Source organism: Epinephelus moara, chromosome 11, assembly GCF_006386435.1.
Source record: "Epinephelus moara isolate mb chromosome 11, YSFRI_EMoa_1.0, whole genome shotgun sequence".
NCBI classification, from domain to species: Eukaryota; Metazoa; Chordata; class Actinopteri; order Perciformes; family Serranidae; genus Epinephelus; species Epinephelus moara.
The window spans coordinates 26508909-26525168 of NC_065516.1; the positions used below are offsets into that span (position 1 = coordinate 26508909).

The following is a 16260-nucleotide window of genomic DNA, read 5'->3' on the forward strand; positions in this document are numbered from 1 at the left end:
GTGTGTGTGTGTGTGTGTGTGTGTGTGTTTGGTGGTGGTATGTGTAGCTTTGATGCTGGTTCTCACTCTTCACATGCAGATAAGATAGGCCCTGGCTGCAGCAGCAGTAGCAGAGACACAGAGAGATATGGACACCTTTGGACCTTATCACCAGGACCATCACAGTCTGAAGGGGCCACAAAGACACAACACAGGTTAGGGTGAAAGGAATGATAGGAGGACGTGGAGGGAGAGATGGAAGTTAGGATTTAAAAGAATTTTTTTTTTTTTCATGGACTTCAGGGACATGTGCAACTGCTCTCTGCTAGTATTCTTAACTTAAAATTAAACAATATTTTTAGACCTGCAAGTATACTATGACATTTAACAGCGATTTGTTCACAAAGACAGAGACTTGGAGGTGCAACCTATTATCCAGCTGGTTTCGATGTTAAGCTATACAATTAATTAGAATACTTAAGACGGTTTATTTCTATAGTGTTTAAAGGAGATCGGGTCAGTTTTCCTCTGTAGGTTGCTGTGCGTCATTGCTTGCTGTTTCCAACTCCATCGTCAGGGGTCGTGCCTCAACTGGGCAACATTTATTCTGCTTGACCGGAGTTGACGCACACCTTGACTGTGGATGTGTAAAGTTGTAATCCATGCTTCATTATGGCAGGTTTGACGGTTTCGTGCCGGCTTTTCAGAGGAGTAAGTGTTGCAAGAAGGCGCAGTGATCCAAACCTTTGAAACAGAAGTGTAACCATAAATTTCGGGAACATACTCTGTAAGCTGCTTAGAACTAAAACGCAGCTGGCGAATCTGAAGTTATACCCCAATAGTTTATACTAGTGATCACATACAACAGCCAAACAAAAATGTAAAAAGATGGGCTTATGGTGGAGTCATCATATCACAGAGACTGTGAAAGTGTGTAACAGGAACATTATGAGCAATACAATTGCAAAGCAGACTATGTTGGCGTTTTTATTAGAATGGACAGGCTGTTATTCTGCAGCGAACAAAATATGGAAATATGATGTTAGAGTTGTCCTTGTAGCCTGGAGAGCTCCACCTCTGGCTAAGTGCGCACGGAGTGGGCGGTTTCGGAACACACACACACACGGACGCACACATACGGTACACGTGCACGCGCGCATATTATGGACTGCAACCTGCTGATTCCTGTTAGACTCTCATACACAGCCTGTAGGAGTAGGTGACCGTCACAGAGACCACTTCAACTATTAAAGGGCGGCTTTTGTCAGTGCGCAACGTTTGGAAATCTTGTCTTTTTGGAGAGCAAACATATCCGCCTCAGTAAAATGGCTTCTTTCAGAGGACTTGTCAGTCTTTTATTTGTGAAATTCGTGTCAAGCGGTGTCTTTTGACCGACTTACCGGAGCGCTCAGAATAAAGTTTCTCATGGTGCACTTTATCCTGAAGCAGCACAGCGCGCTACCGGAATCAGAAATGAAAGCAGGACCGACACTATTTTGCGCATTTCTCTTTAGGAAGTATTTCAAATGGCTTGATACACGAGTCTTTTCTCGCTTTTGATCTGCGGCTGCGACAGATAACCGCGCACTCGGACTGACTTTGGTTCCCATTACATCTATTCTACATTTGGATACGCGACTGAAGCTCCAAGCCAGACACACTTGGGACTCCGGAGAGCACAGCGGGACAACACCATGACCAGCTGCTGGCTTGCCTTGGTCGGATTGTGGTGGAGCGCTTATTACTTCATGTTCCTGGTCGCGGGGAGTAATTATTCACTGGATGGAAACAACGAAGTGCACCCGGGTTTCATCCACCGGCGGCTGCGGACGCACGAGAAGAGGGAGATGCAGAAGGAGATCCTGTCCATCCTCGGGCTGCCGCACAGACCGAGACCGCATCTGTCACATGGAAAGTACAACTCCGCTCCACTTTTCATGTTGGACTTATACAACACCATCTCTAGCGAGGAGAAAAGCCAAGTGGAAGGCATGCTGGACCAGTATCAGTCCATGCGGACGACCCAGAGTCCTCCTCTGGCCACATATCAAGAAACTGCCTTTCTAAATGACGCAGATATGGTGATGAGCTTCGTTAATCTAGGTAAGATAAGTTATTTTTTCGGTGATATGTTTTGTGCGTAATTGCGCTCCTGTGAGGTATTTTTAATTGTACAATTGTTGGTGAATCAAACAGAAAATTTCAGTTTGCAAGAGCAATTAAGGGTGAACAGGTGTTTGGCACAAGTTAAGTTGAAGCGGAGGGTCTGAGAAGAATCTACAACATGATGTAAATTTATGGGGGTATGGTTTTATTAAAATGACGCACGAATTAGGCTCCTGTTGATCATAAAATAGTTTTTTTCCACACTGGACATATAAGACACCTGGAGCTCCTAGTTGACCCACATTTTAATTTAAACACAGGACACTGGCGCAAAAAGACTCACCCGTCGGCACGTTTAATAATGGATCATGGACTAGCTCCTTGTGTGAACCGCACAGAGGCCACATACTCCCTCATCTCCTCTGTGGGTTAGAAAAACTGATGAGGTTTGTATTGTTCCGGAGTAATTTATTGTTACACGTCCTCTCTCCGGGTAGATTGGCCCTCCTCGGCTCATTTATAGGACCGAAATTCTGTGGTCAGTCTTGCTGTGCAATGTACTCCATGATTTATGTCTTCGCGGGAAAAATAGACTTAGTATCCTCAGCAAACCATCAACCACCACCGCTGGTATTTGTATATAAAGGGCTATTCCTGCCGTTGACCTCCAGCGCAGTGAGTTGCGGTTTCCGTGCGTAAATTGCGTCGCATTGTTTGTGTTACCCGAGCAGATTGGTCTTTAATTAGCTCCAGTGACGATAAAGAGGGACACTTTAATCATAACGACTTTGGAACATAAAAGCCTAAAGGCCTTCCTTCCATTAGCAGCTCCAGTGTTTACTGGGAGACTCTAAACAGAACGCCTAAAGATAAACAGAGGCACTGCCAGAGTCAGACACTGGTGGACAAGGAAGCTTAAATCCAGATTGATTGTCATTCTTCTTGGGAACTAAGGGCATTGTCATGATCTGGCCATGAAAACAGTGGGAATGTGTCACTGCTGAAGAATGTAGTTTTTTCTGATTAAGGCTTCTCTTGAAACAAGAAGTCCATTAAATATTTTATCCTTCACCTTTATAAACCATTTAGTAGTCACCCAATACCACACATGAAGAAGAGAATTAGGTTTGGAGTTCTTAAAAAAAAAGCAAGCGCTTCTCAACTTATTGGTCCTGTGAGTATTGATGTTGCAACATGTAGTGATGAAAACCAGATATTCAGACAGAAGGAGGCCGTCGCTTTGGTCTCAAATATCGAGGCCCCTCTGTTGGCTTCTGTGTGGGGGTGTGATGGTGGCGGCGTGGTGTTTGTGTGTCTGTGGTTTTGGTATTCCTGTGCTGTGTCAGTTTGAGTTTATTCTGTGTTATTGCACATCTGGCTCTCCACTTTGATTAATCGCGTCCTGTGCATCTTTTGACGATTCCCTCAGATTTCTGCGGCGACCGGGGGATTAGGTTGCCATCTCCTCCAGCCGTACACAGAGTCCTAACCGCCCTGGAGGAGGGACGGCTTCCTCCCTGAATGTGATTGTAATTAATGTTGGACAGGCCAAGGCTTTCCATCTGCTTTGCAAATAAGGCCTTGCACGACTACCGTGTGTCATCGCCATCCGATTAGTTTTTAATGTGTCTCTTAGTCGATTCGAGCGGTTTGTGTGGAGCGACTTAGAAAGCTATAGTAGAACAGAGGCCTGAAACACTCCTGGGTGGTCCTTCTTGTTTCTAAACCGGCCTAAAAATCTGGATATCATGTGTGGCCAAAGTGAAACTACAAATTAGAATCAAGATAAATGAAAGGAAGGAAAGCGAAGAAGCCAAACAATCTGTCTGAAACAATTTGAAAAATATGGAGCAGTATTAACAGGCAGAGCCTTAGGCAGGCGGTTTCATTGAAAGGCACCTTCTCCGCCTAATCTGTGTTTGTGAAGCCGAATCAAAGCAAAGAAGACTGCAGCGGCTCCGTTTACACTGATGATCTGATTTAAAACTGGAGTCACCTTTTTACATCAGCAAATCCTCCCTGGGCGTAGATGTAAGAATCTCAGACTTTAAACTGACCCATAGCAAATAAAACAATGACAGTGATTTAAGCCTTGGTGTGAACTGATGTCTTTCACAGCCAGCTGCGGCAGTAGCGCAGATAGAGAGCTCATTTTCTGAGGGTATTCTCTTGGGGTTCAGATAGATTTAAGAGCTCCTGCGTTACATCCAGTCTCAAGTGCTCTCTGCGAACCATATGCCTCTTTTCCCCCACCTCTCTGCATGATTCATGTAGACCTCTTGTTCAGTCATCCATTCTCCTTAGCTTTCATCACTTGTTCAGAATGACCCATTGAAAAAAAAAAAAGAGCAGAGCAAGTGGTGGAAAACTTCAAATTGTGGGATGAGAAGCATATTTTCCATCTCCTTTTTCGTCTTCATTCCTAGAAAAGCACGTTCATCACTGTTTGCCTTGCGGACGTCCTGCTTTCCACTGAGGTCTAGTGAAGTGACACTGTGTGCCGAATGACTCATGCTGTGTGACACGCTGCAGCTCCGAACATGTCCTAATACACACCAGGATCCTCGGGTAATGGTAGTCACTGTTAAAGGTTGCCTGTAGAGTTTTAGACATCTAGTAGTTCTATGGATCTGTTTCTCTATGAATGGGTGCCCGTTTTGTTTATCTCATGAATGTACCATGTGAGTGAGGCATATGCATTCCTGCCAAGATATGCAGTTATGTGCCAGCAGAGATAGGGAAGAAGACAAGCTATAAACACTGGTGTAAACAATACAGGATTTAAAATACTTGAGGTTGTTTTATGAAAAAATAAATGCTCTTGGCCTGTTTGTAAGATCTCAAGGATCGTTTTGGTGAGTAACACTAAATGTAAATATGACTTTTGTTTGCTTACAAGAAGACTCCAAAGGACCTCTTTTAACTAGAGTTTAGGGCTGGTACACACTTGGTACGTGTAGATTTTAAAGATCCTCTCCTTTCAAAAATGTGCTTTTCTTCTGGTTATGTCCCCCTACCATGTCTGACCTTGACTTTTCTGAATTGTGGCTGTGCTAAATTTGTCACCAGAGAGGTGTTTTCACATTCCTCTACTGAAGGGGGCGATGTCTGTGCACTGCCCTAAAAACTTAGCTCCAAATGTACCCTGGGCAGCGAGATTAGGTATGTCACTAATTTGAAAGCCAATCGCTGTCTGATATGCAACTGTTGTCAAAGAAACCTGAAACCTCCAGAGCAGAGTGGACTTATGACACGCAATGTAAAAATCTCAGCAGTTAGAATACATCTGGTATGCTGGATGCGCTGATTTGATTTATTTTAACATGAAATGTTAAAACAGATGCTACTTGTTTTGTACACAGTTCTATAAGTAAGTCAGTCAGTAAATAAAATTTATTTATACAGTGCTTTTTGCAGACATAGGTCACAAAGCGATTTACAAGGGCAGTTTACAACAAGAAAGAAATCATAGGGACAAAGTAACTAATGGAGCCACATTGAGAAAAGTGCACAACTAGCAAAACTATTTGCACACACACACACACAAGAAAAAGTAATTCACATTATACAACAACTGTGCACAAAATTGAAACAACACATCTCTGATACACACAAGTTATTCAAGCAATTGTCTTAACAGGTGTGTTGTATGCAAGCTTTTAAGAGGAACCACAAAGTCAGCAGACTGTAAGGGAGCAGACAGAGCATTCCAAAATTTAGGTGCTACGGCCACCAAAGCTCGATCTCCACGTGTCTTAAGGCGAGTGCAAGGGACAGACAACAAATTTAGCGTATTTGGTCGGAAAGAGAATATGTTTGAAGTAGTTCAGCTACAGCCTGACTGTGTAATGAGAATGAGAGTTTTGAACTGGAATGTAGAGTTTTATGTAGAGTTTTTCCTGTTGGAGGGCCACAGAGCTGCACGCAGAGAAAAAAAACAGAGACCAGCAGCGTAAAGCTAGAGAAGAACTGAGTGGTGCCAGCGCAGGCTTCTGTGGTCACTTTAGCAGCTGCAGTTGATTATAATGGACGCGCTCTGCTGTGGCAGGCGAATCGTGCCGCATTTGTGTCCCATGTATATTGGCCGTTGCATGAAACAGACACATAAATGTACTTACAGAAATTTGTTGAAGTATATGTGCAGAAAATCCTGACAAGTTTTAAGCACAACTGTGTCTTTTGGAAAACTCCTGTTGAGACGTATTTAGTGGAAAAAGGATGACCTGCCCTTTTCAGATTCTGGTCTCTGGTCACAGACTTTTTTTTTTATAAATCTCTCACAAGGTAACACATTGTGAAGTGAGTGGGGAGACACTGACCAATATTAGTAAGGTGCATCCCAGTGGAAAACAAATAGAAGAGGTCAATGCTCACTCAATTAATGAGGGGTGACACATTGCTGAACAAATATCAGCAGCCACCATGAGAACTTTAATAGCCAGCAGCGGAAATTTTTCTATTCCTATCAGGTTTGGTTTTTGTGGTTGAGCTGTTACCTCGTGGTTATGGTGAGTCAAGGATGCACAGAAATGGCTTTGGTTTCACGGGTCACAGAACAGGAACTCCAAATGTTGTTCCTGTGTCATCTGCATTTAACTGTGATGAGTTTGCCTCCCTGTTGCTCTCCAATGCCAACCAGACAGACAGGTGTGGAGGCCTCTCTGAACTTGGCTTGGCACAGAGCACAGCTAAAACTCCCATAGCTTGTTTGCGCTCCCATCCTTTTCTGTTTGTGTGCTTGGTTTTACCAGAGGAACTGTCTCATAATAATCCAGGAAAATCCATTCATGGTTTTAAAGTCAGTCTTGCTTTACTTTTCCTACAGTTTTAAATACTGTTTCACGGTTAACAGGTGATCTTCACCCTGACTGTTTTCGGTTCTGAGGCCCCTTTTACACATTTCACGTGTGTCAGATAAAATTAAAAAGTAAACTTTTGTCTACATCTAGCCACAATCTATTTCTGTTTCATTGTTAACCAGACCACAAATCTGATTGCATTGCTATATAACATGTCTGTGCACTTTTCTAAAATTTGAAATTTAAATGTACCATGAGCAAGCTGGGTTAAGTACGTCACTACTAAAGCCAATTGTCGTCTGATGCAGAGACACATATCAACGGGAGAGCAGACTTCGACACAACACTGCATAACAGCATATGCAGGTTTGCAGTTTGTATATAACCGGACTGATTTCAAGCAAGGAAAAAGTTTTGCTTATCTCACACTCTTCTCTCACTCATTCAGATCACTCAGTGGTTAGACTGATCAGTGATCAGAAGCATTTTATATAGCCCCTTTCTCACTGGACAAAAAGCCCACTAACATCTGGCTTTTGTCTTTAGAGAGAAAGGCTACAATCAGCATCAGTTTTGGGATGAATGACTCTGCAGTAGTCACAATCGGCAGTTATAAAGACATGACAGCTGGGTGGACATGCCCATTTTCTGCCCTGACAGAACGATGTGCGACCACAAATTCTGTCTGCTTCCATCCAAGCAGCAGTCGAACATTGCTCCAAAGTAGTCAGCACCGAGCTTGAAAAGGAGACTAAATAAGTAAGAGAAATAAAAAAGAGGTAACCACTGTAACATTTTCTCTGGCCTCCATGCTGCTTTCTACTCTAGCTATCCCCACAGGCCAACAATCAGATTTTATTCTGTCCCAAATGCTTCTTGGTTGTATTTACACTTGACGTTTTTGGTATCAGATAGCAATCCAATCGATTCAAGAAACAAAGTGGCTATGTGTAAATTATTTCGGTCCATTCTAAGGCTGTTCCAGAGTCTTGAGAATTAAGTCACAGATGCTTCCTGTTGCTCAAATATTATAACATTGTTTTATGCTTTCATGCACTTGTCTGTCATCATGATTTCTCTCCTTTTCTTCTTGTCCTCTCTGCCTCTGCACACCCCATTGCATGGCTATAGCTGAGCTGTCACTAGACCTCTTACCTAAGTCAACAACCAAGCTTTCTACTAGCCTACCTCCCACACTTTAAAGGCAAACAAGCCAGAAAGCTTTAAGAAGTGGGTTTTTAGGAGATTAGCCGGGTCCAGACAGTCCTGGGCTTATTCTGAAATGAAGTGCCCTTATTAAGCGCCTGTTTTCCCTGTCTTATGATGCCTGGCTGCATTTCTCAGCGCCTTAGCCCAGGTAAGCCACTTCCTTTGCTGCGAAACGTGTCCCAAAGCCCCAGCATGATCAAATAATTAGTTGGCTTCGATCAAAGAGTCAGTTGTTTGATGCAGAAGGAGCTTTGGAAAATTTTCACTAAACCGTCTTGAAACACTTCCTGCAAAGCCTCAGAGACCAGAACAGAGCAGAACAGAGGACCACCCGTCACTTCACCTCAACTTTCAGCAAACCGTAAACAATATTAGCCAGAAGTTAAATGAGGAATTCAAGATATGCTGCAGCGGAATAAAGGATCTTTTCTGAGACATAAACTTGGCAGATGAAACCTTGCTGCAATGGTGAGAAAAATTACATTAACAAACTACAATCCTCTGTGTTTGTTTTCATCTGTTTACAGTATCAGATATTTCACTGCCGCTACAAGTTCACTTGAACTTGCAATGATGTTCAAGATCGGCCCAAGATATACAAATAATTCTGCTTATTGAGTTACAGTGTTTTAAAGTGCTTCCTTTTTCTCATGTTTGGATTGTATTGGTTGTCAAGCTCTTTGGCAAAACACACAGCTGCCTCAAGAAACAAACACGGTTGATGGGGGAAACATCTCCGGTTAACCCGATTATATCTTTTCCAGTCCAGCTTTATGTCTGTCATAAAAGACGAGGTGTTACAGGACAACTCTATTGTCCATCAAAGTTTTTGCCACAGACCGTTCAGCATGACCTTTCATTTGAATCGTTCCATGAAAGGCACATATGATGTTTGTCAAGTTAAAAGATAATTTTGCACGTCAAGACAGTCGCAGTTTGTCTTACCATTTAGTTTTGTTTGAAACACTCAGTGAACTGCATCTCTGGTCTTGCACAATATACGTCACCAACACTAACGTGGCTGTTACCACACACATGTAATGTTATCTTAACCTGATGTGTTTTATCCTGCAGTTCCTGATTTTTTTCAGCCTGGAAGCGAAAGAACGAGCAACACCTGTTGCTTGTGTGAGTACATCCCAGCACAAAACACACAGACATCGCAGCTTCAGCGAGAGAGAAAGTTATGACATCACTTGCGCAACTTTTGGTTATGCAGTCTTTCTAAAAACCTTGTTTCACAGTCTTATACTTCAGTTTTACAGCAAACTCTGACTTTCAGAACTGTCTCTTGAATTTACAATCATCATATGTGTAATTCATTGCACGTTTCAAACAGGATTAAATAATTATTTGTCTTTCATCCTTAACTACCGTACATATTTTTTTCTGAAATAAGGCCCCATGGTGGTCCACCAGAAAAGGACAGACTTTGCTTCTCTGTTTTCCTCAGTAGGTGGAGGAATTGACGCAGCTAACCTTTTGCTGAGGGTGTATACATAGATGGAGATGTACACGAACGCAGTTGGTCGACCCTGGGGTCAGCAGATAACCATTTATAAGACAGCATTCCATTTACACTTGAAGTCATCTCTGTCATACACCCTGCTCTTAACACCCCACTACACAGACACACACACACACATCACTCCTCCACCCCCGCGCCCACCCACCCCGATGATATCTCTCCCTCTCACGCCATAACTCTCCAACTTGACGAGATGGCAGCAGAGATTGGGGCTAAGCACAGAGATTACACTTCTTGCCTTGTTTGTTCTTTTCATCCTCATTTCTTCTCCCGTCCAGTCTCATGTCTTCATCGGACATTCCAGTTCGGAGCGATAGTGGCGTGGGATGGAGGAGTGTGACGAGATAAGGAGGTGAAGTGCGGCACACTCGCGGCTGGTAACGATCTATCGAACAGAGCAGATAACCCCGACAGAACATCTGATTAGGGCCTGCTGCTCTCATTTATCACCTTTGGGTGCAGGCATGGAGGAATTTGCTGTTTGTTCTGCCGTGCTTCACGCAGGACGAGGCAGAGCTTCACTGTCCTCTCACACATCTGTTGTTTTCTCCGCATCTGTCTGTCTTCACATATTTCTTTTTCTCTCTGTCTTTGCCATGCGTCAAGTTAGTGCTGTAAACCTCTGAGGGAATCTTGACCACATGTTGTGCAACAAGAAGCAGCAGATCAGAAACAGGTTGATGTGGTGGCCTCCTCCAGGTGCTCATACAAACAAACAGCACCATATATTATGCTATTGGCTCTGCATTAAACATATTGATGGTAGTGTTGGTGTCACTGGAGAGTCTGGTGGTCCAAATGCAGTTTTAAAGGCTTTTCCAGCCACAAAAGAGAAAAAAATCTAGCATGGAAAGGCATCATTTAAAGATACTGAAGTCTGGCTCAAAGATGAAACAAAAATCAGTATAGACAATCATGACTTTTCACTGTGTTCTTCTTCTTGTGCTCAGAGAGCCTTTGGCAAACTTGCAGTTATAGTCTTGCATGTTTAGTGATTGTTGTGGGTATGTGCTTAAAACAGAGAGAAACAAAGAGAGAGTGTGTGTGTGTGTGTGTGTGTTTACTGCTGCATCGCTCCTTCCTGCTAAAAGCACCGTAAAGCTGTCAGCCTCTGTCTTGTGTTTAACTGTCTATGAGGAGGCCACGCAGAGGAGATCATTAACCTGGAATTAGTGTGTGTGTGTGTGTGTGTGTGTGTGTGTGCTTGTGTGAGGCTGTGTTTGTATATACCAAGTTTGTATATGTGAAAGAGAGAGACAAAGATGCAAACAAATGTGTCTCTTTGTTTTGATTCCTGCAGTTTCCCCAAATCTCTGTGTAACCAAAGCCACAAAATCCAGTCTGTTGAATGTTAAACACACCTGCTGCCTATGTTTGAGTTTAGGTGGCTCTGATGAGGTTTGGAGTGAGTGTAGGAACAAAATATAGGAACATATGGATGCCATAGTTGACATCAGGGCAAACTACATCAACATGTAGCTGTTTTTTTGAGTGAATCACCACACACTTCTGCTTGAACTGCTCAGTGGGAGATTTTTGATCGTTAAATCTGTATGATGATACATTTCATGTTATGTAACACAGTATAGGACATACACGTTTTTAGTAAACACCGGTTGGTATGTCTTTGGAATTTCTGGTCCACCCTGGTGTTAAAAAGGTTGTGAACCTGTGAACCGCTGAACTCCGAATCGGCGTCTCCTTGTGTGCCCAGTAAACTCCATCCATTATCATAATGACCCCGCCGTTTGCTCTGCCGAAGAGGCTCATTCTGGTAATAGAGATGACTGCGGCCGACAGGAATGGCGTAAATGTCACGGTAAACATTCCTGCTGTCACATTCTTCTGTGAAGCCACCAGGAAGCCCGCAGGGATTTATCTCTTGTAAATAAAAAAGCAGAGGAAGAGAGGGAAAGGAGGGAAGAAAGGAAAGAAAAAAGGCACACCCAGAGGATGCTTGAGGGCTGAGAAACTCTGGGGCAGATGAAAGGTGATTTAAAGCCTTTGGTGACCTTGAAGGAGCAGAGGAAGGAGGGTGTGAGTTTGTGTTTGTTCTGGGAGCCACATATACACATTTATGTGTATGCAAACGTCTTTGTAAAGATGTTTTATAGTCAGTGGAAGTATGATGGAAATCCTTTTTTAGCCATGCTAGCGGGATGTTGGTCAGTCTGTCCAATATTTTGGTCTGAAATGTATCAACAACCGTTGGATGGATTGCCATGAAATTTTATACGGACAGCCGTGGGTCCTAGAGGAAGAATCCTACAGACTTTGGTGATCCTCTGACTTTTCCTTTAGTGTCACCATGAGGTTGACATAATCAAGTTGTAGAAAAATGTCTTAACATTTAGTACAGCCTCACAGAGTTGCTAGCATTACATGGTTCATGGATCCATTTGGCTTTAAGCTTAACTAGTGCAGTGCCGTTTAAATGTGTCTGTTCAGAATGGGCCAATTTCTCGGCTTGCAGCATCCAAACAACTTCAAATGTGACACTTTCCTTCCTTGGGAGTATACACGTCATTTGCAGCATATAGCTACTGGGGACCAGGCTATTTCTGGGAACAAAAGCGTGCATTGTGAAAGTTACATCGCTAATGCTTGAAATGTTTGAGTTTGCTACAGTGAAACATCTCCATTCTCTCTAGTCTCTTTCTATTTATCTGATCTTGAATGTACTGTAGCAAGCGACAAAGAGCAAGCTTTACCCTGCATGCTGTTTTGGCAGTGTAACGGTTAATAGGGGGCCCCTCTCAATACGCTACACAATGTGTACACAATGCAAAACTCATAAATGTGTCCTGTAAATCTCAAGAGAGATTGCACTCCACACTGCACTTCCTTTGGTCCTCAGCAATACACCCCGCCAAGTGTGAAGTTGATCTGATAAATGGTTGTCGAGAAAATTGAAGGACTGACAGAGTTCCAGGAGTTATCTTGTGTTGAACCCACTTCCCCGTAACCAACTTGTTTTCGTCTATGTATGCACAGTTGTGAACCTGTTGCATAGAGTCGGATGTCTTGATGTCGGTTAGAAAAAGAGAGAGAAAATGTGAGATGTCTTGTGGCATTCTGCTCTAGTGTTTTTTGTGTTTTTTGTATCCCAAAGTCTATTTCACCTGTGCTGAAAATAGATTGTCTATGGTCAGTTATTCTTAAAAATTAGAAAAACACAACACTATAAAACACAGTGGAACCAAGACCATGAGGTAGATCAACAATAATTGTTCATTTGACAGTGACAAGTGTTTAGGGTGGAGTTTTCCTTTAAGGTCAGGGTCAAGGGTCAAGGATGAATGTAGTCACTCAATCTCACAAAGTCCTTACAAGTAGACAAATACAGACATATATGACTGGGCTTGTGTGTGTCTGTGTATTTGAATGTAAGCTCACCACCATTCTGTACAACTCCCTCCTCGTAATACAAGAAGTCTTCATCAAATACTGGTGTCACGGAGAAAGCTGCGCCCCTCGGCCCCTCGTATGTTCCCAGGCTGGTCGTCTCTCTAAAGAGGACGTGCCTGAAACAACAACCTTGGGTCCACAGTGAGAAAAAGGCCCCATGTGAGCGCAGATGCTCCTGACCCTCCCGAGCAAGTAGCCTCCCTTTCAACCGCGCTGCCGCTGACAAATTTACGAGCCCTAGGCTGACCCGCGGGCTGACTTTCCAAACAAGATACTGACAGGAAGATGGGAGGGATGGAGGGAGGCAGGGTGGAAGAGTGAGATGAGAAAAAGCAAAGAGGAGAGAAGAATGGCAAGACCTGTATATGCTGTGTTTTTATTAGTGATTAATTAATTCTAAAATGCTTGAGCGGAAGCTGTGGTTTAGCTTATAACTAACTAATTCAGCATGTCATTCTTTGCAAAAAGTAGAGGAAGACAGAAAGGGAGAAAGTCGAGGCCTTTATCACAGGCATCATCAGAGAAAGAAAATTAGGGTGACAGAAGAAAGCACAAGGAAGAGAGAGTTTCAAGAGATAATAAAGCTGCAAATACAGAAAAGATAATGGGCAGTCCGGTGAGAAAGATGTAAAATGACGTATTTTGGAGAGTACAACAGCACACTAATATTTCTAGAGGTTAGGGGTTTGACTCCCAATGAGGCCACCGATAACAAAAATGTATCCACTCCCAGTGCCGTAAGGCTCTCTGGATAAAAGGATCTTATCGCTAAGGATGTGCAGGGGAAACTCTGCCCAGTCCTTCCTCCTTTACGGACACTTTCCACACCTCCTGGATACCTTATCTCACTGACTGAGTGTTTATAAGTCCAGTATGAATCCTTTTCCAAGAGGAAGTCACATTTTTAGCCCGTCTCACTGTCAGTGCCTTTTTTAACAGTACACACACTGTATATACTGTCTGAGATTAGCTGCTGTCTAAACTCTGGAACTGTGTTCACTTTGAGAGGACTGCAACTCTGACATTCAACTAATGAGACAAAAAACATCATGATTCTTTTAATAGCTTATCCCTCTCTTCCTGTTATTGTTTGTCATAGACAGCTGTCCAGAGTGTCTAAGGCCTTTGCAGTTGACAGACAGATATCTCTTGTGCTCATCAAATCAATTTCTGAGATCAAAGATCACTGCTAAAAACTAGTGTGACTAAAGCAGCCAGATGATCAAACAGGTTGTAAATAAACTCCCATGTCAATGTCATACTTAAACTATTACCCAAGCTGTCTATTTTAAACGTCCATCATGGGTTTCACACTCCCTGGTTTAACTTTGATCTGCCGCACTTACTGTAGTTGCATGTGCACAGTTTTTCCTGTACAATGGGGGGAATGACATCAATGTTTTGGGTGAGCTCACTTTCAGTTTTACCTCCAGATAGTGTGCTTTAGAACATCTGGCTGAACTGTTGGCTCGTTTACTACCTGTCTGATCGTCGGGGCCAAAATCAAATTATTATACAAATTATCCTGTAACATGGTCATCAGTTGGGCTGCACCCAACTCAGAATTGTGTCAGTCAAATCCCATTTGGATCTTTAATATGAATATATTTTTTTCCATATAGAGTTTGAGAGTTTGAATGGGGTTCGGCAGGACATTCAGGGTGACAACGTCTATGTTATACAATTAACAAGCCAGATTAGCCCACTGAGCTAATGTGGGCCAACTGCGCTAAAGATGGATCGGAAATGTGCGACAGTATTTTTTGCAGACTAGCTATCACAAAAGCCAGAGATTGTATCGTGTTAAATTGCTGTGAGCTGTAAATTCACCACTTCTATGCTGAAGGCCAAAGCTGCCACGGTCTCACTCAGATTCACCCTGGATCTGAGTCTACAGGTGCCTGTACCAGACAGCACAGCACAGCACACTTACTGACAAAAAAAAAAAAAACACAACAGAAAAAAAGCCGCTCAACTTGAAGAGTCTCCGTCAACTGAGGGGTCTCCGACTTATGATTCAAATCTCCAACTTTAGGAGGCACACCTAGCCGTCAGTCATTGTTCCACACTGTTTGATTTTGACAGATAATTTTATTAAAACAAGATGTAAAACACTAGCCTGGTAAGATTATCCTGATGACGTGAGCATTAACATTCTGTCTCACTCTTATATCAGTGTGGACACAGTGCTGGCCCAAACACTTTCCAGAAATTAAAATCCAATTGGGGCCAATCAGGGATCTGCATTGTAGCTGGATTTGACAAACGCTTGATTTTTCAGTCGGCTGCACTGGTGATGACGGTGTTCACCAGTGTTTTGTTATGCTGATTGGCTGAAGGAGTTTGTCTGTCAAGGTGAGTACTCCTGCCCACTAAAAGTGTTTGGGGCGGCAGGGCCAGACTGATAAAGAGAGTTAAACAGAATGTTGAGCTCACGTCATCAGGATGGTCTTACCAGGCTAGCTAAACCCATTAATAGAATTAAATTTATAATGACACCCCAAAATTAGATTATAAGAGAATTAGAAATTAGATTAACAGAGTGATTTCACCCTTTTTATGAATGTGTATTTTTCCAGTTTTGCAGCTTTGCCCACCTAACTTAAATACTTTTTTTTACAGTAGGCTTTAACAACACACTGCCCTGACCTTATGTTTAGTGCACAGCACATTGTAGATAAGTCTTGAGGGAACAGTTCCCGCTTAGTCACCCCATACTGAAATAACTTGCCGTTTTGGAAGGTAGTTTGAAAATGCTTTTCTGGCTTTCACCAAAAACTCAAATGACATGAAGAAAACCAAAGTGCTCTCCGCTTTCATCTCACAGAAATTGTGTTGACATCGTGGACAGATGTATTATTAGAAGCATTGATTATTTTTCTCCTGATTTTCCTCAAGGCCCACCTGCTTTTTGAATAACCAGGTATCTGGTTACTGTCGCTGTTTTTGGAGCTGTGCCTGTGTGTAAAACAAGCAGTAGGTCTTACATGTAAGTCAGCCCAGGGGGAAGATTGAAGCTGGCCCAGACTGATTTATCAGTGGATCATATGCTCTGCCTTTAAGCCGCTGAAATGCGTTGTGGTCGCCGCTGACTTTCCAAAGGGAATCGCACTGAGGTTCGGCTGTCTTCATGACAGAGAGAGTGGAGGGGAAAGAAAGGCAGACAGAGAGGTGCTGATAGGGAGATATGGCGGTGGAGAGGGAAGAAAAGATGTGCTAAGAGGCAGAGAG

The 16260-nt window shown here is 43.0% G+C and overlaps 1 protein-coding gene across 1 annotated transcript in view; it reads left to right on the top strand.

Annotated features, from left to right (window-relative positions):
• Positions 1–1178: 1178 nt before the first annotated feature.
• The window catches only part of bmp6 (bone morphogenetic protein 6), a 54137-nt gene continuing 39055 nt past the window's right edge, over positions 1179–16260 (top strand). The window contains exon 1 of the mRNA XM_050056145.1: positions 1179–2082. Within this exon, the coding sequence (XP_049912102.1) occupies positions 1674–2082 (409 nt within the window). The 5' untranslated portion in view covers positions 1179–1673. The remainder of the gene's footprint in view (positions 2083–16260) is intronic.